Source organism: Eptesicus fuscus, chromosome 22 (genome assembly GCF_027574615.1).
Source record: "Eptesicus fuscus isolate TK198812 chromosome 22, DD_ASM_mEF_20220401, whole genome shotgun sequence".
Lineage (NCBI taxonomy): Eukaryota > Metazoa > Chordata > Mammalia > Chiroptera > Vespertilionidae > Eptesicus > Eptesicus fuscus.
The window spans coordinates 1,260,001-1,282,959 of NC_072494.1; the positions used below are offsets into that span (position 1 = coordinate 1,260,001).

The following is a 22,959-nucleotide window of genomic DNA, read 5'->3' on the forward strand; positions in this document are numbered from 1 at the left end:
GCCTGTGAAGCTGGCTCTGCGTGCTTGGGAGCCGTGTCAGGATGCGTCCTGTCCCGTAAATGACTCCACGGGGAGCCCTCAGAGCGGGAGGGATCAGCTGGGTGTCAGAGCCTGGGGCGGTGCGGAAGCCAGACTTCCCGCCAGCCGCCGGGGGAGCGCCGTCCCTCCCTGGCCGGGGGCCCAGCCCCGGATTCCGGAGCGATTCTCACCACCCAGCCAGGCAGCCAGCGTTCCCCGTGCCATTGTACCGTGCAGACCATCACAGGGAAACTTCCGAGCGTGAACACGAGGTTCCAGGCAGCTTAAAGGGTGGGTGGGGCGGTGGCTGCTGCAAAGAGGGAACCTGGTTTCTTTTACCCCACCAGTCTTTTATTTATTTAATATATTTTTATTGATTTCAGAGAGGAAGGGAGAGGGAGAGAGAGAAACATCAATGATGAGAGAGAATCATTGATCGGCTGTCTCCTGCATGCTCCCCACTGGGGATCGAGCCTGCAACCCCGGGCTTGTGCCCTTGACCGGAAGCGAACCCGGGACCCTTTGGTCCGCAGGCTGACGCTCTATCCACTGAGCAAACCAGCTAGGGCCCCACCAGTGTCTTAAAAAGTTTTCTGTTCTATGTTTGTTTAGGGCATTAAGTGCCACCAACAGGAGTAATCTTAGCCCAGGAAACGCTGTTCCCTGTGGCCGAGGTGTAGGGACACGTTGCCACATGCTCTGCACCACTGCCAGGCACCCGCACCCAGGCCGGGCCCCCACTCCAGGCCGAGCACCCGCACCCAGGCCAGGCACCCGCACCCAGGCCGAGCCCCCACTCCAGGCCGAGCACCCGCACCCAGGCCAGGCACCCGCACCCAGGCCGGGCCCCCACTCCAGGCCGAGCACCCGCACCCAGGCCGGGCACCCGCACCCAGGCTGGGCCCCCACTCCAGGCCGGGCACCCGCATCCAGGCCAGGCACCCGCACCCAGGCTGGGCCCCCACTCCAGGCCGGGCCCCCGCACCCAGGCCAGGCACCTGCACCCAGGCCGGGCCCCCACTCCAGGCCGGGCCCCCACTCCAGGCCGGGCCCCCGTACCCAGGCCGGGCACCCGCACCCAGGCCGGGCCCCCACTCCAGGCGGGCCCCCACTCCAGGCCGGGCACCCGCACCCAGGCCGGGCCCCCACTCCAGGCCGGGCACCCACTCCAGGCCGGGCACCCACTCCAGGCCGGGCACCCACTCCAGGCGGGCACCCACTCCAGGCCGGGCACCCGCACCCAGGCCGGGCACCCACTCCAGGCCGGGCACCCACTCCAGGCCGGGCCCCCACTCCAGGCCGGGCACCCACTCCAGGCCGGGCACCCGCACCCAGGCCGGGCCCCCACTCCAGGCCGGGCACCCACTCCGGGCCGGGCACCCACTCCAGGCGGGCACCCACTCCAGGCGGCACCCACTCCAGGCCGGGCCCCCACTCCAGGCGGCACCCACTCCAGGCCGGGCACCCACTCCAGGTGGCACCCACTCCAGGCGGCACCCACTCCAGGCGGGCCCCACTCCAGGCGGCACCCACTCCAGGCCGGGCCCCCACTCCAGGCGGCACCCACTCCAGGCCGGGCACCCACTCCAGGCGGCACCCACTCCAGGCGGGCCCCCACTCCAGGCGGCACCGTTAGTGCCATCGCCCGTCTGCACCAGAGTTGGTGGTCCCTCTCAGCCGTGGTTTGAAACGCTGTCCTCTCCTCCTGCCCCCAGGAATGCACAGGACCCTCCCGACCGCCCCCTCCTGTCATCTCTCTCCATCCTCCTCTGCTACCACCAGGGGACAGCGGCGAAAGGGTCGCTTTTGATCCCCGTGGTGAGGGTTCCACGCGCCGCCCTCACGTTCATCTCCTTCATCTCCAGCGCCCTGAAGGGCAAGGTGAGGCCCAGGGCAGCCGGCCGGGAGGGCGGGGGAGGTCACGCCATCAGGGCCCCCCCAGCAAACGCCATCCCAGTCGCTGTCTGTGCTTTCCCGCCCACACGGCGGGGAGGCGGGCGGGGAGGCGGAGCTTAAATGCTGAACAAATGGGAGGAATTCCTCGAGGAAAATGTAAACCATTTTTTAAGGATATTTAGATGCCTTTTTTTTTTTTTTTAAATATATTTTATTGATTTTTCACAGAGAGGAAGGGAGAGGGATAGAGAGCTAGAAACATCGATGAGAGAGAGACATCGACCAGCTGCCTCCTGCACACCCCCCACCGGGGGATGTACCCGCAACCAATGTACATGCCCTTAACCGGAATCGAACCTGGGACCTTCCAGTCCGCAGACCAACGCTCTATCCACTGAGCCAAACCGGTTTCGGCAGATGCTTTTTTTTTTTAGGGGGAAAATACACTACAAGGTTAGAACAGTATTTGTTTGTATTTTAAGGCTAAAGTATTTCTTGCCTTTTGTGTTTTTTAAAGGGCGCCGTGGGGAGTCACTGGTGTGTGTGTGTGTGTGTGTGTGTGTGAGTGTGTGTGTGTGTGAGTGTGTATGTGTGTGTGAGTGTGTGTGTGTGTGTGTGTATGTGTGTGAGTGTGTGTGTGTATGTGTGTGTGTGTATATGTGTGTATGTGTGTATGTGTGTGTATGTGTGTGAGTATGTGTGTGTGTGTGTGAGTGTGTGTGTGTATATGTGTGAGTGTGTGTATGTGTGTGAGTGTGTGTATGTGTGTGTGTATGTGTGTGTGTATGTGAGTGTGTGTATGTGTGTGTGTGTGTGTGTGTGTGTGAGAGAGAGAGGGGGGGGGAGAGAGAGGGAGAGGGATTGGGAGAGGGAGGCGGGGGGAGGGAGGGACAGGGAGAGGGACAGGGAGAGGGAGAGAGAGAAAGCGAGCGCGCTTCAGAGTGAGAAATGGGCGAGATGGCCCCAATCTCCGCTCCAGAGCAGGGACTGAGGGCCTCTGTGCGGGGCTCCCTGGCGGCATTTCCCTGCCGTTTGGTCACGAATGGCGGTGGAACGGGAGCTCCAGGGACAGCTGTGCGCAGGCTGCTCCCAGCCGACGGGCAGGCAGGTGGGACCTTCCCAGCTCTGCTCCCCACACACCGCCCCCCCCCACCCCACCCCCGCTGCAGCCTCAGCCAGGGTCAGAGTTCACCGCCCTGACTCCAGGCCGCCCTTCTGTGCTCCTTCCAGCAGCCGCCCGACGTGGCCGCGTTTTAAAGTCCACACTCGCGGTCCGCGGTCCGCGTTAGCGCCGGTGGGGGAGCCGGGTGGATTCTGCTCAGGTTGCCCAGGTTCCTATCTGGAAACGCAGGCGGCGCCGCCGGCCCGGTCACCGTGACCCTTGTGATTGGTGGACAGGGCGCTCTGTGAGCACTGGGCATGTGCCCGCTTTAAAACCGAGTTCTGTTGAACTTTTTTGCGGGGAATAAATGCTATAGTGAGACTTTCAGGGCCGAATTTCAAGGGATAAAAAAATGCGTGCATTTTGGGAATTAAAGGGGCATTTCCACCTCCAGGTGGAATCCAGCTGCTCTGGCTCCTGTGTTTGAAATTTATCCTTCGATTTTAGGGGCCTTGGAGGAGGGTGTCTTGAACAGAATAGATAGACAGCCCTGTAGGTATTTATGGTGGAAGAAACTTCCTTCCATCCTGCTGGCTGATCTCATAATGAAAATAGACATGAGCCCGGCCGGCGTGGCTCAGTGGTTGAGTGTCGACCTATGAACCAGGAGGTCACGGTTCGATTCCCGGTCAGGGCACAGGCCCGGGTTGTGGGCTCGATCCCCAGTGTGGGGCGTGCAGGAGGCAGCTGATCCATGATTCTCTCTCACCATTGATGTTTCTCTCTCTCCCTCTCCCTTTCTTTCTGATATCAATAAAAAAATATTTTAAAAATTAAAAAAAATGAAATAAAATAGACATGAAATGGGCTAACAAGAAAAAATGGCCCCATTTAATTACATGTGTGTGTATGGGAGCCCCCCGCACATGCGAGGTTCAGAGACAGGAAGGGAAGTGAGGGGAGAGGACCTTGTGAGGTCGCTGCCGGCCAGTGCCAGGAGCAGATGCTCAGTAATTAGCCGTCTGTCCTGCGTGTAAACAGGCTGGGGCGTGTTATTTCTGGGGCCACTCTGTGGACAAGGCCCTCGTCCAAATTCTTCATGGGGAGGAAGCCTCTGGTGAGCCCGCGGGGTCTCACCCGCTGTCAGCTCCGAATATTTCACACGCCGGAGGGGCGGTGCCGGGAGCCTGTGCCGAGTGTGTGTGTGTGTGGGTAGAGACAGAGATAGAGATGTAGACAGAGACATATAGATGTGTATTTGTATGTATGTGTGTGTATGTATGTGTGTGTGTATGTATGTGTATATAGAGACAGAGATAGAGATGTAGACAGAGACATACAGATTTATATTTGTATGTATGTGTGTGTAGTGATAGAGACAGAGATGTACTAGTAGATTAGAAATATAGTTACATCTTTGTGCGTTTGTATGTATGTGTGTGTATGTGTATGCATGTGTGTGTGTGTGTGTAATCATGAGTGGGTGAGCAGTCGGGCACCTCGCCCCCTCCCTGTGCTGCCGGCATCTTACACTCTGGGGCAGCCGGTCCCTCAGTGTAAAGAAGTCAGCCGGTCCCTCCGGCAGAGGTCGGAAAGGTCACGTACCAGCCCAGGCCCCGTGGCCCGAGGGCCGCACCCTCTGAGCGAGGTGCCTGCTGGGAAACGTCCCTCCCAGGCTCAGGAGGACGTGCCCCGCGGCCTCGCGGGCTGCCCTGCGTGGCCTTCGCGGGGTAAGTGGCACACCCACAGGGGCCAGGCTGAGCGGTCTCCAGACCACGTCTCCCGCCAGCGAGTCGCCATTGGGAGGAGAGCGTCCATCGGAGGCCGGTGCTCCTGGGCCTCCCAGAGGCCGTGTCGGGCTGTTGTCAGGCCTCTTGGGAAACCTCGGGCCCGGGGCGATGCATCGGTCATGCCCTCCGAGGTTTCTGTAATTGTTCACGTGCCTTATACACAAGTCCAGGCGGCATCTCATAGGACTAACTTCTCTTAAAACGCAGCCCTGCACGTCTCACTACCGGATCCATTTCCCCAAAAAGTTAGACTTGAACCTTTTTTTTTCATGCGACCACATGACTAGCGTCTGCAAAGCATACTTTGTTTTACTGACTTTGGGGCGTGAATTTGTCACAACGCTGAGCTGGTTTGAAAAAGCAAAGCTTCTCATTGAAGACACTGGAAGGGAGGTGAAGGGAGAGAGGTTTTCACGCCAAGTAGGGGCTGAAGTTTACCTTTGATAGTTCATATGAGCGAACCCACTTCCCTTCCTGTTGAGGGCGACAGCGGTGTAACAGGTGAGCCCAGGAGGGAGACACTTCGGTCATCAGTAATCTATCTATCTATAAAAGCCCAGCAACTAAACAGAACGACTGGTCGACCAGTCGCTATGACGTGCACTGACCACCAGGGGGCAGACGCTCAACACAGGAGCTGCCCCCCGGTGGTCAGTGCACTCCCACAGCGGGCAATCTCCGCGGGCCACATCCCCACCAGTGCACGAATCCGTGCACCGGGCCTCTAGTAATAATAGTAACAATGATTAGTGGCCGTGGCGTGTGCGGCAGGGGAATTTCTCGCGCTCTGAGCGCTGCTGCAGGGCGTCCCCGGGCGTGTGAGCTCCGGGTAGAAGCAGTCGCAGAGCCTGCCCCTCGCCTTCCCTCCGGGAGGTTCTGACTCTGTTCTCTGCTTCTGCTCCTGACCCCGCAGCCGAGCGCCTGGTCCAGGTGCCTGCTCAGGTGCTGCGCCTGCTGCCTCTGCTGCCTGGACGGACACCTGCGCCCCCTCCACCAGGTAGGTCTCCACGCGCCCGGGACACGCAGCGGGGCTGCGGGTGGGCTCCGTCTGGCGGGTCAGGGCTCCGTCTGGCAGGTCAGGGCTCGTCCTGTAGGTCAGGGTCTGGCAGCGCCGGGTCGTGTAACTGTTTTAGGGTTCTGGGCCCTGCAGTCGTAGCCACAGTTGCCCTGCCGTGGCCGTGGGCGAGCAGCCACGCACGAAGGGAAGTGGCCCAGCCCGCTGTGCTCAGGAAAGCTTTCCTGCGGGCACTGCCGTTGGCATTCCGTAGAATCTCCACGTGTCCAGAAGTCTGTTTCCCGCCATTTCAAACATGTGAAGGGCGTGCTGCGCTCCGCCGGGCGAGCGGGCTGCTGGCGGCCTTGGGCCGGCGGGCGCAGGCCCGACGGGGACAGCTCGTCTTCGGTGTCGTCTCCGGGACTGTAATTTCCCTCCAACAGGAAGAGTTGCCTCCCTGACGTATATATTCCCCGCCTTTCCCCTTCAAGCTATAAATATCTTCCTGTAAGAGCCAGAAGAATTGCACACTGTGATGGTTTGAATTCCAGATTGTTTTCCCTCTCTGGAGTCTCTCAAACGGATGGACATTCAACTATGTTTTGTGTTTCTGTCGCTAACCTAGGAGGTTTTCACAGCCTTCGTCGCGCGTCTGCGGAGCTGTGTCTGTATGGGAGCGGGCTGTTTGCATTTAGGCGTCCGCAGATTCTCGCGTAGCGGAGTTCTGCGCCGAGACGGGAGGCACTGATGGGACGTCTTCGCTGACTGTCTCGGTGGCTCCGAGGGCGCCTCTCGTTGTTGGGGGGGGGGAGAGGGGGAGTCTTCCTGTGGTCAAGCTCTCTGTGAGGCTCTTCCTGAGAACCTGGGAGTGCCTTTCGTTTCCACTGGGGTTGCCTCCAGCCAAAGACTCGGGGAGACGCCCGCACCTTTCCGGGGAGTGGGCGGGGCCGGGCCTGGGGCTGCCTGTCACCGTGGACTAGGCCCGCCTCCCTCCTCAGAGCTGTGCACCCTCCAGACCCCGCTGACTCCACGGACATCCGCGATGTGCTATGAAAACGGACCGGGGTAAAAGACGTGCACACGGGAAAACCAAGGCTGAGGAGCCACGGGCGGACTGGAAAGACAGCAGTAGCGGGACCAGCAGTAGACAAATATGCCAGCCGGCGTGGCTCAGGGGTTGAGCGTCGGCCTGTGAATCAGGTTCAATTCCGGTCAAGGGCACAGGCCTGGGTCGCGGGCTCGATCCCCGGTGTGGGGCGTGCAGGAGGCAGCTGATCCATGATTCTCTCTCATCACTGATGTTTCTCTCTCCTCCCTCTCCCTTCCTCTCTGAAATCAATGAACATCTATTTTTTTTTAATTTCTTTATTGATTAAGGTGTCACATATTTGTCCTCATCCCCCCATTCCCATCCCACTCCCCTCCCCACGGATGCCCCAACCCCCTGTTGAACTTAACCATTGGTTAGGCTCATATGCATGCACACAAGACCTTTGGTTGATCTCTCCCCCCTCCCCCAACCCTCCCCTATCCTCCCTCTGAGGCCCGATAGTCCGATCGATGCCTCCTTGTTTCTGGTTCTGTTCTTGTTCCTCAGTCTATGTCGTTCATCATTTCCCCTATATAAGCGAGATCATATGTCACTAGAGATATACTTATAAGAACTGAATGTGAGACGAGCAATAATAGTTATGCTGACAGGCAAATGAATCAGTCTGTAGTGAGTTTCTTTCTGGACCAACAGTTCTTTTGAGACCCAATTTCAATGTCCACCAGTTCCTTATGTGTACATGTCAGCACTGACCCCTCAGCTCTGGATGGTGGACAAATGGTGGTAACGGAGGTCCGACTCCCTCTGGTTTGGTCTCGGCCGGACCCAGAGGCACGGCTTCACCCGGACTAAGGGGAACGTGGCCTCACCCAGACCCAAGGGGTGCGTGGCCTCACCCGGGCCCGGGACCCAGCCTCACCCGGATGGATCCAGGGGCACACGGCCTCACCCGGACCCAGGATCCGGCTTCACCCGTACCCAGGGGCGCAAGGCCTCACCCGGACCCAGGGGCACATGGCCTCACCCGGGCCCAGGGACCCAGCCTCACCCGGGACCAGGGGCGCAAGGCCTCACCTGGACCCAGGGGCGCGTGGCCTCACCGGGGCCCAGGGACCCAGCCACACCCGGGTCCAGGGGCGCGTGGCCTCACCCGGACCCAGGGGCGCGTGGCCTCTCCCAGACCCAGGGGCGCGTGGCCTCACCAGGACCTAGGTGCGCGAGGCCTCACCCGGATCCAGGGACACATGGCCTCACCCGGACCCAGGGGCGCGTGGCCTCTCCCAGACCCAGGGGCGCGTGGCCTCACCCAGACCTGGGACCCAGCCTCACCCGGATCCAGGGACACATGGCCTCACCCGGATCCAGGGACACATGGCCTCACCCGGACCTGGGGGTGCGTGGCCTTTCCCAGACCCAGGGGCATGTGGCCTCACCCGGACCCGGGTATTTTTTAACAAAAAAGACAAACGTGCTGGCCTGTGGCTCCGTGGGCCTGAGCTGAGTTGCCGTCCCGTCCCCTGGCTGTGGTTGTGAACGGAGGGCCCTTCCGTGACCCTCCCGGGGAAGCTGAGGGCTCCCTGTGGACGGTGGGGAGAGAGATGGGCGAGGGGAAGTGGGCCCTGGCCCCGCGCCTCCCCTGCCTTCCCCCCTGAGCAGCCACCCCCGTCTGGGTGAGGAGCGGAGTTCCACCCAAGGTTTCCTTTGAAGCCGGGCTCTGCGGCTAAAACGCGACAGAAAACCACCCTCTCAGGCACATCCACGCTCGTGTCTCTGCCGCGCTGTCCCGTGTTTTCAGCATTCCTTTAATTCCATCGCCTTACATCAACCCAGACCCTTCCCCCCCGGGAGTTCAAAGGTGTCCAAGATCCTCAGGAGCTCAGCATCAGCCACGCCCGCTGTTATCACCCATGTGAAGGTGAGGCAGGCTCGCCTGGCCCTATCCAGCTGCAGAGCATCAGGCTGCGAACAGGCTCCCGTCCCATGGAGTCTGATCCTGTGGAGTCTGATCGTGGTGCTGGTGCAGGTGGCCTCGCGTTATCACCACAAAGTGTCACTGCCAGCAACCAACGCAAACGGGGAAACGTGGCCCATCGGAAACGGGAAACCGGAAGTGCTCTCCCTGGAGACCAAAGAGAGGTGGGCTCTTGTAGAGAAAGTTCCTGCCCTGGTCCCTGATTGGTCCGTTTCTAATGCTGATGGGGGATCCACATTTGCATGGTCTGATGGGTCAGATTTGTGCCTCCTGGTTGGGCACAGCTGGGCGGCCTGAGGGGTCAGCGATTGAGAAAGCAGAGGAGGAGGAAGAAAAATAGAATTGACGGGAATATGGACGGGGGCAGGGCACCTGCCGTCGGGATGAACTGCTGGGAGGCAGAGCGGAAGAAAGACCTCGGGGTTCCGGGTGACGCTGGGAAACGGTGGTCAGCGCTGCGTCCGCCTCCCTTGGCAGCGGGAAAGGAAAGGGAGCTGAGCGGGAGGCCAGGAATTTGGCCTTTTGGAAAGTTTCCTGGCACCGGAGTGAGTTGCTGGGGGAAGATTGCCCTGGAAACCAGATTGAAAAGAGCAGGGCCCGTGTTGTTTTTCTTGTTTTGTGCGGCAGGCGCTGGGCAGTGCTGAGGGGAGCCATTTCTCACCACCAGAACCAGGCACTCTTCTGCTTTTTAATTGATTTGAGAGAGAGAGAGAGGGGGGGGGGGGAACATCAGCGCTCAACATTGGCCGGCTGCCTCCTGCACCCCCCCGACAGGATGAAGCCTGAAACGGGGCGGGCGCCCTGACCGGGCCCTCCTGGCTCAGAGGTCCACGCTCCACCACTGAGCACACGGCCGGGCCCCGGACAGTCTTCCTGAGGGAACATCCAGGAGCTGGCCACTGCTTTACAGCCTCCCCTGCCCTCCCTGGTCCTGGGAGGGAGGCCGGCGGCCGCGGCTGCGTTTTGGGGACACCCAGGCCGAGGCCGGCACTCAGTCCCTTGCAGGGGGAGGAGGGGGGGCGCCCTGCCTCGCTCCCCACGCCTTGTCCGCAGCATAAACGCCGGACGTGTGTCTCCCTGGAGAAATGACAGGTGCGCCTCGCACCTCTGTCTGCCCGGCCACCGCGTAGTCATGCTCTGTCCAACCTTTGACCTCGGGCCCGACGGGGGAGGGGTCGCCGAGCAGCAGGGACTCCGGCACAGGGCCCGGCCTCGTGGGCTTTCTCCCTATGCGCACACCTGTCCCTGGGGGACACGGGCCTCTGTCTGCGGCGATGCTGGCTGGTGTTAACGAAAAAAAAACCATTGAAACCTGTAAAGAATTTAGTGAGTTTATTTGAGCCAAACTGTCGACATATGCCGGGAAGCAGAACCTCAATGAATTGAGATAATGCTCCGAGGAAATGGTGGGTTACATCTGTATTTATACATTGCCATCAGAGGAGGGACATAGGTGGGCTACATGAAATTCATTGGTGACGGATTAAGGAGGTGGGATAAAGTCAAACGGTGGGAAACCCCTGGGATTGGATAAAAAGTAAAATGATGGACACATACTTAGGTGGGTACAGGAACAATTAACATGATAATGAAGGAATTTGAAGTATCTGTCCTGGCGCCCACCACATTTGGTTGTGCCCCAGGGGCTCCAGCAAAAGAAGGAAGTTACAAGTTACCCAGACATCTCACAGACATCTCACAGATATGTTATCTTAGAGGCAAAAAGGCAAATGGGCTCAGGAAAGATCTAAGTTGATCTTTGTCAGGGAAGATATCGGCCTAGGACATGACTGCCCACTATAACCTGTTTGTAGTTAAATATTTAATTTTCAGACCATCTTTTGTGGTTATTTCAGGTCTCTGAGTTTGCAAGACAGCCACACAGGCCTCCCCTGAGCTTGTCAGGTTAGCATGTGGCTCCTTTCGTTCACACTGGGAAACCCACGGCGGGGGTGGGGGGGGGACGGGACACAGGACCCTACCCGGGGGCTCCAGGGGCCTGGACGGCCCAGAATGCGCTCCCAGCTCTCGGGCAGTGGCCGCAGCCCCTGGAACGTGCTTCTCGCCCGGCCGAGGCTGTGGCCCACCGGAAAGCGCGGGGTGTCGCCAAGCTCAGGAGAGGGCGGTGCAGGCACCCACACGGGCGTCCCCGTGTCCTGAGGACGCCGGCCCAGGCTTCCGTGGAGACCGCCGGCTGCCATTCCACGCGGCGCCCGGGGGGGGGGGGGGGGGGGGCAGGCCTGGGCTGCGGGCCCCGTGCGGCTCCTCTGACGCCCCTACGCGCTCTGCGTTCTGACCGCGGGAGCCTGCACTCTGGCCCTCTGTTCTCCCGGAGCCTGAGGGCGGCCGGAGGGGCGGCGTGGGAACGGGACCTGGTGGATCTGACCCACCAGGGCCGAGCTGTCCGCTGCGCCTCAGGTGGGTCTGTCTTCAAGCCTCGGTGGGAGCCTCGGGAACACCCCAGAGCCTCTCCCTGCCCCCCTGGGGTCCCCCCCCCCCCCATCGTGGCAAGGCTCTCGGTGTTCTCTGTGCCAGGACTGGGCTCATCCCACGCCACCTGGCCGGTCGGCTCCTCTCCTCTCCGCTCCCGTGGCGACAGGGCCTCCCAGGGGAAGCGGGGACCCTGTGCCCTGTCTGGCTGGGCCGTGGAAGGGGGGGACCGTGCTTAGGGGGCACCGCTCGCTCCTTCGGTAACGGACGTAACCCAGGAGGTGGCCTCGTCCCAGGCCTCGGTGCGGCCGCTCTCTCGGGGACGCAGTGGCTCCGGGGACGCAGCCCCCCCGGCGCGGGCGCGGTTCTGGGCGCAGCCGGTGGCCAGCGCGGAGAGCCGCGCCCACGTGCGGGGGTCCGAGAAGAGCGCACACGTGTGCCGCTGGGTGGTGCGCGGCGAGGCGTGCTCCTGGGCAGCTAATCCCCCAGCAGCTGTCCCCGGCGCCGCGGCTGCGCTCTAGATGGAAAGGAACGGAGACACCTGCTTGTCCCGGCCCCACACGAGGCGGGGGGCGGGGGGGGGGGGGGGGCGTGTTTCCTGCCGCCACCCAGCAGCCCCTCGGGCGCCGGCTCCCACCTGCTGGCGTGCCCCAGGGTCGGGGCTCAGGAGGGGGCCCTACTGCCTCTCCCCCAGTGGCCTCAGCATCTCTCCTCCCCGCGGGCTGGGCCCGGCCTCCCTCCGCCCGCCACCCCCTCCACGGGTCATGCTCGCGCCCCGGGGTTCACGGCGGGAGAGCGCTGGGACCCCCCGTGAGGGCAGCAGGCTGCCTGGTGTGGCGTTTTCTGGATTTGCAGGAGGCGGGACTGGCTGTGCACCCCAATTCATGTCCCAGCTCCGCCCCCTTTGCAGGTGGAAACTTGCACTTCCTCCTCACTGACAATGTGCTGTGGCCCTGGGGGGAGGGGGCGTTAGAGGTGGGGACACGTGGGGGTGGCCTGGGAGCCAGCCCTGCCCTCCTGCCCTGGGGGGGGGACTGGGGCCTCCCGTCCTGGGTGCGGGCAGAGCTGCCTCTCCAGCGGTAAGAGGTTGCGTGGCGCGGCCGGTGACTGACGCCCCCGGAGACGCGCCTCCCACGCCCGGCGCTTCGCTGGCTGTGTTATGGGGACTCGGCTTTCATCCTCCGCTCCCTGGGCGGCGGGTGCTGTAACCCCCGGGGGAGGGGCTGAGGTCTGAGAGGTGAGGTCATTGCCCCCCCTCTTTCCCACCCACTGACAGGCAGCCGGCAGGTCGGCTGCAGGGCTGGGATCTGAGCCCCGAGACTGGCTGCGGAGCCGGTGCCTCTGAACCACAGCCTTTAGGCGCCTCTGTTCCGGTGAAGACGGGCAGTGCCGTCCCGGCGTCCGGGGGAGCTCGGACTCATGGGGAGCGGGGGCTGTGGAGGTGCTTGATCTTGGTTTCCGTCCATAAAAGGACGGTTATGCCTCCGCCTCCCCCCCCCCACCTGTTCTCAGGAGCGATGACTCCGTCAGAGGCCCTGGGAACTGGGGTGACTGAAGCTGCTTCGTTAGGTAGCGAGCCGGTGAGTTTGCGCCTCCCTGCGCCAGGCGTGCGTCCCCTCCGGGTCGGCCCCCACCCGCGCCCGCGGGGACTCACAAGCCGGCGATGCAGGTCCCTCTCCGTCGGCCGGGAAGGTGTGGGCCTCTGAGGGGGTTCACGGGGCCTCCCCGCGTCTGACTGAGAGCGTCCCCGTGCCTGTGGGCGGGCGGCCCTCCTCCCTGGTGCTGAGGAGGGAGTGCTGAGCTGCGTGGGCAGACCCGCGCCCTGGCTTCACGCTGTGACCTGTTACCGTCGCGTGGGCTGCGGGCTGCATGGCTGGGGGGACCCGTGTGGCCTGGCGACGTTGCTAAGGGGCCGTGTGACGGGCTCCTGTGTCACGAGAGGAAACGCTCATCCTTCGTCCCAGCCAAGAGCGGCCGACACCGAGCAGGTTGTGCGTGGGCCCGGAAAGCGACCGATTCCTCGCCGCAGCGGCTGGTCCCGCGGTTCCGGTGAAGGCTGGAGGGAACGGAGGGACGGGTGTTTTGGAAATGGTCCTGTGGTCACAGGGGAAGGTGCTTCGGAGACACGGCCCAAGAAACCGCCTCATGTGAACGCACACGCGCGCGCACACGCACACACACACACACACACACACACGTGCACACACGCTCTCTCTGACTTAGTAATCCCACTCCTGGAAGTTTGTCTTAACGAAATGGCCCAAAGGCAGGAAGTGAAGGTGTGCGTGGCGTGGCTGTGTATGAAGCACTGCAGTATTGTACCAGCCCCAGAGGAATGGCGTTTGCTGCAGGTTAAGGGGCCATGAGCGTGGGTGCGGGTCCTGGGCCTGTGCAGGCGCTCAGCTCCCTCCCAGGGCCGCGCGTGGCTCCCGGGAAGGGATGGCGCCGGCCCCGCCTCACTGACGCCAGCCCCACGGCCTTGGGGCAGCGCTCAGCACCGACCAGGGCCTGCTTTGTGTCCGGCCCTCAGCGCCCTCTCCGCCCTCAGACTCTGCAGGGCTTCACGGTAACTCCTCACCCGCGTTCCATATGCTTCTTAAAGATACACTTTTATGGATTTCGGAGAGGAAGGGAGAGGGAGAGAGAGAGAAGCATCAATGATGAGAGGGAATCATGGATTGGCTGCCTCCTGCACGCCCCCTCCTGGGGATGGAGCCCGCAACCCGGGCCTGTGCCCTGACCGGGAATCCAACCCTGACCTCCTGGTTCCTAGGTCGACGCTCAACCATCGAGCCCCGCCGGCCGGGCCTGTGTGTCCGTCGTGCGATGCTCTGGCCTCCCGACTGACCCGAGTACTTGTTCATCTCCTGTTTACCGCGCCTCTGTGAGGACCTGTCATAACCCAGACTTCACAGCGGCAGGACGCGCCAGGGCGTATCGGACCGGTTCTCTCCGCAGACGTTCTCGGCCGATGCCATGTTGTCCTGAGACCAGGCACGAGGCGCATCCTCTTTCTGACCGCCGTCTGTCGTTCCAGAACGCGTACGTGGCCACGGCCATCAACGGGACCGGGTTCTGCACGTCCGCAAAGGACGCGCTCCGGCTCTTGTCCGAGGACTCGAGTCGTTTCACGTCGGTTAGCCGCTTCGGGGACTTCGTCATCTTTCTAGGCAAGGTGAGGCGTCGCCCTAACATAATAAACCCGGCACGTGGGTGGGCCCGGAGCGCAGCCCTGCAGCGGGGCTGGGCGCGGGAGCGCCGTCTCTTGCTGCTCCCTCGAGGGTGGACGCCTGCCGCCTCTTTGCGTTGGATCCCCAGCCCCGGGGCCCACGCTGAACAAGGCCTCGGGCTCCCTTGTGGGGACCCGTGGCTCCTCCCGCAGCGTGTCCTGCTTCCATGGTGTGGTGGGCCGCACGTTAGCCCTGACCCGTGGCCCCGCCTCCGTGGTGGGCCGCACGTTAGCCCTGACCCGCGGCCCCGCCTCCGTGGTGGGCCGCACGTTAGCCCTGACCCGTGCCCTGCCTCCGTGGTGGGCCGCACGTTAGCCCTGACCCGTGGCCCCGCCTCCGTGGTGGGCCGCACGTTAGCCCTGACCCGCGGCCCTGCCTCCGTGGTGGGCCGCACGTTAGCCCTGACCCGTGGCCCTGCCTCCATGGTGGGTCGCACGTTAGCCCTGACCCGTGGCCCTGGCAGCGGGGGGGGCCGCATGTTAGCCCTGACCCGTGGCCCCGCCTCCGTGGTGGGCCGCACGTTAGCCCTGACCCGTGGCCCTGGCTGCGGGGGGGCCGCACATTAGCCCTGACCCGTGGCCCCGCCTCCGTGGTAGGCCGCACGTTAGCCCTGACCCGTGGCCCTGGCTGCGGGGGGGGCCGCACGTTAGCCCTGACCCGTGGCCCTGGCAGCGGGGGGGGCCGCATGTTAGCCCTGACCCGTGGCCCCGCCTCCGTGGTGGGCCGCACGTTAGCCCTGACCCGTGGCCCTGGCAGCAGGGGGGCCGCATGTTAGCCCTGACCCGTGGCCCCGCCTCCGTGGTGGGCCGCACGTTAGCCCTGACCCGTGGCCCTGGCAGCAGGGGGGCCGCACGTTAGCCCTGACCCGTGGCCCTGCCTCCATGGTGGGTCGCACGTTAGCCCTGACCCGTGGCCCCGCCTCCGTGGTGGGCCGCACGTTAGCCCTGACCCGTGGCCCTGGCAGCGGGGGGGCCGCACGTTAGCCCTGACCTGTGGCCCTGGCTGCGGGGGGGCCACATCTTGTATGAGCCTAGGGTGCTGACGGGACGGAAGCACAGCCCTCTCCCTCCTCCAGCGGCTGCTTCCCTGTCACAGCTTCCTGTTCTCGTCCCCTCATTGTCCCAGCGGCTCCGACGTGCGGCCTCGGCCGCAGGGCACCCGCAGTCCCCCCCACACAGTCCCACACGCAGTTCCCGCACGCGCACACAGTCCCACACAGTCCCCCCCACACACATGCACTTGGTCCCACACGCACGCACACGGTCCCACGCACGCACGTGTGACCCTGCAGTAACTGACACGCTTTCTGAAGTGCTCCCCCGGGTTCTTGCTCCGACAGGTGCTGGTGGCGTGTCTGACCGTGTTCGGAGGGCTGATGGCCTTTAACTACCACCGCACGCTGCAGGCGTGGGCCGTGCCGCTGCTCCTGGCCGCCGCCCTCGCCTACCTGGTGGCGCACAGCTTCCTGTCCGTGTTCGAGGCCGTGCTGGGCGCCCTGCTCCTGTGTGTGGCTGCTGACCTGCACACGAACGACGGCTCGCCCGCCAAGCCCTACTTCATGGACCACGAGCTGCTGGTGAGCGCACACTGCGCGTCCGCTGCCATCGGCACGCTCACGGGCGTGGGAACCTCGGCCTCCCCCCGGGACCGGCGGCCTGTGTCTCCTCTGCCCGGGGCGGGGGGGCAGCAGGGGGAAGTGGGGGCTCCCTGAGCTCCTCCCACTCGGCCTGCCTGGGGAGACCCCCGGAGAGCGAGGCCGCACGTGAACACTGACCCATGGCCCTGGCTGCGACGGGGGGACGCCTCGCCGTCCGAGCCCCGTGGGTGCTGATGGCTCGGTCTGGCCTCTCCCACGTCCGGGGGTTCAGCAGTTGATCTTCCCAAAGCATTTTGCACCCCGAGCGCCCGCCACCCCACAGTCGGTTAGGGGCCGTCGCTGCAGTGAAGGCCCCGTCTGGCCGGGTGGGGGCAGGTCTGCCATCGCGGGCCCTTTGCTGACCGGGCGCGGCCCGCCGCCGCTGTCTGAAATAGCAGGCAGCTGCCCGGTCCCGCAGCAGCTGCCCCTGCCCATCCCTGCAGACGGGCCTGGAACAGCTGGGGCGTCTCATCTCTCCCGCTGTCGGGGCGAGTGGCGTCCGCACAATCCTCTTCCGCCTGTTGCCGTAAGACGCGGGTGTTAAAGCCCCTGTGCTCTTACGAGGAGCAGGCGGAGCCCCCTGCCCAGGCACCTCTGGCTCCGTAACAACGCGTCCTGCCTCACACACACACACACACACACACACACACACACACGCACACACACACGAGCCTGCAGTCACGTGTCCGCAGGCACAGCCGATGCTTCTGAGGACGGTGGCAGGTCTTCTTGCTCTGATCCCCACTTTTCAGATTTAAAACCCACTTGGAAATCTACTCCCCCCCCCGCCCCAGTATTTTAATTCATAGGGGAAACTTTTTAAAAAAGATTTTTAGAGGAAGGGAGAGGGAGGGGAGGAAGAAGGGGGCGGGGAGAGAGGGAGAAAGACATGGAGGCGAGAGGGGAATGCCCTGTGAGAGCAGAACATCGACCGGCTGCCCCTGCCCCCCTCCCACGGGGATCGAGCCCACAGTCCCCGGCACGTGCCCGACAGGAGATGGAGCCTGTGATCCTTCAGTGCAGGGGACGATGCCCAGCCCCCCGGGCCGCACCGGCCAGGGCCGGGGGAACGTGAAGGATTAAGTCCCCAGAGCGATGCGGCCGAGGGAAGGTGCCCCGCGCAGGCCCTCACCCTGGCCACGTCCTCCTGCTTGCAGAGCTTCGTGAAGAGGATGAACAGGTCACACCGCCAGAGGCCGCAGGCCGCCGGGGGCTCCGCGCAGAACCAAGACGGAACGGAACTCCGGCCCGTGGTCCGCTCGGCCCGTTAGGTACCGGGAGGGGCCGTCACCAGTAAACGCGCAGGCCCCGCCCCGCCCTTCCCGCGTGGTCCTTGCCGCCGGGCCCTCCAGCCTCTCGCACTCGCTGGGCCGAGACCCTCTAGGACCGCGATTACGGCCTCCGCTCAGGGGCGCACGGTCACACACGGTCACACACGGTCACACAGTCACACACGGTCACACACGGTCACACGCGGTCACACGGTCACACAGTCACACACGGTCACACAGTCACACACGGTCACACAGTCACACAGTCACACACGGTCACACAGTCACACACGGTCACACACGGTCACACAGTCACACACGGTCACACGGTCACACAGTCACACACGGTCACACACGGTCACACGGTCACACACGGTCACACGGTCACACAGTCACACACGGTCACACATGGTCACACGCGGTCACACACGGTCACACAGTCACACACGGTCACACGGTCACACACGGTCACACGCGGTCACACACGGCCACACGCGGTCACACACGGTCACACGCACTCCAGGCTGCCTGCGAGCCCCGTGCAGCAGTTGGGGCACCGGTGGAAGCGCCTGCCCGTCCAGAGCAGGCCCCACCCCCACATGCAGTCCTGGACGGCTCAGCTGCCGCAGCCGCGAGTGCAGTTCGAACACGTGACCCTGAGAGCCACAACTCCCCCCTGACGCCGCCGGGACGCGGGCTGGCCGGTGCGCCAGATGTGACGAGGCTGGTGGCGCCCCAGCCTCCGGCTTACGGCCAGCAATCATCCGCCCAGCCCCACCCGGGAGCCGGGCAGCAACGGGCAGAGGGGGGCGCTGCTTCCCCCTCTGAAGCTTGGAACAGGGTGTCGGTGCGGGGCGAGCAGTCTCCGGTCCTGAGGGACCGGCTGGCTCCCCGCAGCGCGAGCGGGCGAGGCCGTGGCCGGGCTCCTCAGCCAGCGCAGACGCCCCTCTTCTCTAAGCGCGCCGTCGGACTCGCCAGGGGTTCGTTCACGGAGCGGGTTCTGGGAGCAGTCGCTGTGCCGATGGGCAAGTGGCCGGGGCTCTGTGGGCACGTGGCACCGGCACATCCTCCCGCCTGCCGCAGCCAACGCCAGCAGCGCCCCCGCCCCAGAGCCCGCCCCTCGCGTGGCCGAGGAAACGTCCGAGCGCGTGTCCCCGTGTCCTCGGCGCGTGCACTCAGCCCCCGACCTTCTCCGTGTCGTGAGGGAAGGCTGGGGTTTGCTGACACCTCGTTTTACAAACCCCAGTTTATTATCTAAGGTCCTGTTTCCGGCCCAGTGTCTCCTTTCTGAAACGTCTGTGCTCTTCAGAGACGAGAAACGAACAGATTGTCGTAAAGTAACGGCATTAAAGTGATTTTAAAATCACTCATCTGACCCGGCTGGTTTGGCTCAGTGGATAGATAGAGTGTCGGCCTGTGGACTGAAGGGTCCCAGGTTCGATTCCGGTCAAAGGCACAGGCCCAGGTTGTGGGCTCAATACCCAGTAGGGGGCGTGCACGAGGCAGCCAATCAGTGATTCTCTCTCATCATTGATGTTTCTATCTTTCACTCTTCCTTCCTCTCTGAAATAAATATAATATATATATATATATAATAAAATTATTCATCTGAACGTTTTGTGTGCTTTATTTCTATGTAATGTATTCTTTTTTAAAATTTATTTTTCAATTATAGTTGACGTACAGTGTTCCATAGTTGCAGGTGTACTGCATGGTGGTTAGACTCTTATGTAATTGCGAAGCGATCGCCCCGGTAAGTCCAGCACCCCCGTCCCCCCCGCCCGCCCCGCACTCACCGTGTTCCCTGAGCTGCACTTCACATCCCGCCACTGGTCTCCTCGCCGCAGTTTGTACTGTTTAATCCCTTCCCCTTTGCACTCACCCCCAGGTCCCTCCATCTAGTTCTCTGTATCTGAGTTTGTGTCCGTTTTGTTCGTTGATGCCACTTTACATTCCACGTGTGAGCGATAGCGTGCAGTGTGGTCTTCCCCCGTCTGACTAATTCCACTTCGCACAGTGCCCTCCAGGTCCCTCCCTGTTGTCACCGGCGGCAGGATTCCTGCTTTCTCCCGGTGAGTGATGTCCGTGTGTTCCTGCGCCCCGGCTGTTTCATCCACGCGTCTGTCTGCCCACGGACACCCGGCTTCCGTATCGTGGCTGCTGTGAATTTCGCGGCCGTGAACGTGGGGGCGTGTCTATCTTTTCAAAGGAGTGTTTTGGTTTCCTTCAGACATATTCCCAGCAGTGGAATTGCTAGGTCACACGGCAGTTCTATTTTTAACTTTCTGAGGAATCTCCAGTCTGTTTCCCACGGTGGCCGCACCGTCTGCACCCCCCGCCCCCTGCCCCTCCCCCAGCAGCCACGGGGCCCCTTTCCCCACGTCCTCGCCCGCACTTGTGTGTGGCTCACTGGCGGCTGCCGTCCCACAGGCGGGAGGTGGTGTTGCGTGTGGTTTGATTGGAGTCTCCCTGACGGCTGGAGACCGGGAGCATCTTTCCGTGCGTCCGTTGGCCGTCGGTGTGTCCTCTTGGGAGAAGCGTCTGCACGGGCCCTCTGCCCCTTTTTAATGGCCTTGTCTGGGTTTGTTTTTTGTTTTAATGTTGAGCTGTGCGAGTTCTGGATCATTTGGATATTGAGCCGTTGTCAGGTGGACCGTTTGCGAATATCTCTCAGTACGCTGCCTTTTGTTCCGTTGATGGTTTTCTTTGGGATGCGGGAGCTTTTTAAGTTGACGGAGCCTCATTTGTGTTTCCTTTGTTGTCTTTGCCCACATAAAATGTGTTTGTCGTATGTGGCCTTGTTACGTTGAAGTGTGTCCCCTCTGCCCCCACTTTGCTGAGAGCTTTGATCAGAATGGACGGCGGTTTCGCCACATGCTTTCTCCGAATCTAGTGATGGGATCCTATGATGCTTACCCTTCGTTTTACTCATGTGGTGTATCACGTTCATGGATTTCCGAATATCGAACCAGCCTCGTATCTCGAGAACAAACACCCCTCGATCCAGGCGTATTATCCTTGGAATGTGTTGCTGGGTTTGGTTGGCTGGTATTTCGTGGAGGGTTTTGCCTCTGTGTTCGTCAGGGACGCCGGCCTGCAGCTGTATTGTGTTGTGGTCTGTCTGGCTGGGGAGTCAGGGTGAGGGTGGCCCCGCCTCGTCAGCGTTTTGGGAAGCGTTTGAGGACAGCGTTCCTTGAATGTTCGGTAGAATTCTCCCGTGAAGACACCTGGTTTGCTGTGTTTTTATTACTGATCGGGTCTGTTCAGGTTCTCTGTTTCTTCTTGAGTCAGTCTTGGAAGATTGTATGTATATTTCTAGGAATTGGTCCATTTGTTCTAGGTTGTCCAGTTTGTGGGCATCTAGCTATTTGTAATATTTTCTTATAATCCTTTGTATTTCTGTCACTTCTCTTTCATTTCTGATTTTTTTTTTTTTTTGGGAGGGCTCTCTCTTTTTTCTTGATGTGTCTGGCTAAAGATTTATCAATTTTGTCTCTATCTTTTCATAGAACCAGCTCTTGGTTTTATTGACCTTTTTTATTTCTTATCATTTATTGTATTTATGCAGGATCTTTCTACGTCAGTCTTTGCACTAGCTTTAATTGCTTGATTCCCTACTCTTACCAAGCGTCTGCCTTTGTCAGTGAGGTTTTTCCCCGTTCCTATATTTTCTTATTCATATATTTTGATCTTTTTTTCTTTTTTTCTACCTAAACCAGCTCCTTTCACACTTTTTGTAATGCCTGTTGGTGGTGACGAACGCCTTTAGCTTTTTCTCATCTCAGAAACGCTCTCCCCTTCAATTCTCAATTATGACCTCGCCGGGTAACCCCGAATATAGGTCATGGCTGCTCATCCCTGGGAAGGCCACGTGCCAGTCCCTTCTGGCCCGCGAGGTTCCCACCGAGAAACCAGCTGACGGGCGTGTGGGCGCTCCCTCGTAGGCAACTGACGGCTTTTGCTCCTCCTCATGGTTCTGTCTTCTGCCTTCGGTGTTTGAAATACGCTGGGTCTTGGTGTGGCCTCTTTGGTTTCCTCTTGTTTGGGACTCTGTGCTTCCTGGACTTGTAAGTCTATTTCCTTTGCCAGGTTAGGGAAGTTTTCAGTCTATGTCCCAGAGGTCCCTTAAACTATCCTCTTTTTAAAATATATTTTTATTGATATCAGAGAGGAAGGGAGAGGGGAGAGATAGAAACATCAACGATGAGAGAGAATCATGGATCGGCTGCCTCCTGCACACCCCCTACTGAGGATCGAGCCGGCAACCCGGGCACGTGTCATAGACTCAAACCCGGGACCAAACCCAGGACCCTTTGGTCCGCAGGCCAACGCTCTATTCACTCAGCCAATCCGGCCAGGGCAAACTATCCTCTTTTAAAGAAATTCTCTTTTCCTTTGCTGCTCTGATTGCGTGTCAGCTGCTACCCCATCTTCTGGGTCACTAATTCCATCCTCTGCTTCAGCTGATCTGCTGTTGATTCCCTCTAGTGTATTCTTCATCTCAGCTACTGCATTTTTCAGTGCTGGTTGGTTCTTTTTAATAGTTCCTCTCTCTTTGTTGAAATTCTCAGCACTCATTCATTCCTCTCCCGCGTTCACCGAGGAGCCCTGTAACCAGCGTTTTGAATCTTAGCGGGCCGGTTGCTTGTCTCCATCTTGTTTAGTTCCTTTCTTGGGGTTTTGTCCTGTCCTCTCCTTTGGATGGACTCTCCATGATTCAGGTGGATGTGCTATGTCTCTCAGTCTTAAAAGTGTCCTGTGGGCCCAGCGGAGCAGCCCCCTTAGCCACCTGGGCCGGCTCTCCGGGGTGTCCTGGTGCGGTGGCCCGTGCCCTCCTGCTGGAGTTGGGCTTCGCTGCTGCAGGCGGGCTCGCCCGGGCTGACTGGCTGTGCCGGCTGCTGCTGTTGGGGCTCTCCGCCCTCCCTCCGAGGGGGCCTGCACGGGAGCTTCTGCCAGAGGCTCGGGGTGTGAGAGGGATGGAGCGGCTCAGGGATTCATCGGGGCTGGCAAAGGGTGGCCGCCCGGCTAAGGGCGAGCAGGGGTTTGTGTGCCTGGGTGGGCCAGCGGGGAGGAGAGCGGCACAGGGCCTGTGCTTCGTCCTGGGGGGATTCCCGGCCCTCGTCGCGCCCTCACCCTGGGCTTGGTCACTCGCGCTCCCCACCTGAGAGCTCCCAGCCAGGGTGGGCCCCCTCTTCCCGGCACTGGTGTCCCGTCTGGGAGCCGTGGGCTGGGACTCCTGCTTCTCGGGAAGGGCCGGGCCCCTGCAGCCGAGACACGGCTGTCACGTGGGGAGGGCCCGCCCCTCCGGGGTCTCCTGGCCTCTGTACCCGAGCTCCGGGCGTTCTGCTCAGCTGGTCTCCCAGGGGCTCGGTGGCGGCGGCTCTGTCATTTGTTGTCAGTTGGAGGTGGTCGTGGGAGGAGGGGAGCTGTGTATCTGCTCCGTCACCTGACTGCACCCCGAGAATGCCCCTTGTTAACACTGATTCACCGAGAGCAGGAGAGTCAGTCCACCCCACCTCCACCCACGCTCCGAGGACTGAGGTGACCCGGAGCTGGATGGGAGGCACAC

The 22,959-nt window shown here is 61.4% G+C and overlaps 1 protein-coding gene across 1 annotated transcript in view; it reads left to right on the forward strand.

Annotated features, from left to right (window-relative positions):
* SLC44A3 (solute carrier family 44 member 3) overlaps nt 1-17,415 on the forward strand; it is a 36,132-nt gene extending 18,717 nt beyond the window's left edge. Inside the window, exons 11-15 of the mRNA XM_054711755.1 lie at nt 1,734-1,899; nt 5,720-5,803; nt 14,291-14,428; nt 15,823-16,059; nt 17,277-17,415. Coding sequence (XP_054567730.1) covers nt 1,734-1,899; nt 5,720-5,803; nt 14,291-14,428; nt 15,823-16,059; nt 17,277-17,390 — 739 coding nt within the window. The 3' untranslated portion in view covers nt 17,391-17,415. The remainder of the gene's footprint in view (nt 1-1,733; nt 1,900-5,719; nt 5,804-14,290; nt 14,429-15,822; nt 16,060-17,276) is intronic.
* The last annotated feature ends 5,544 nt before the right edge of the window (nt 17,416-22,959 follow it).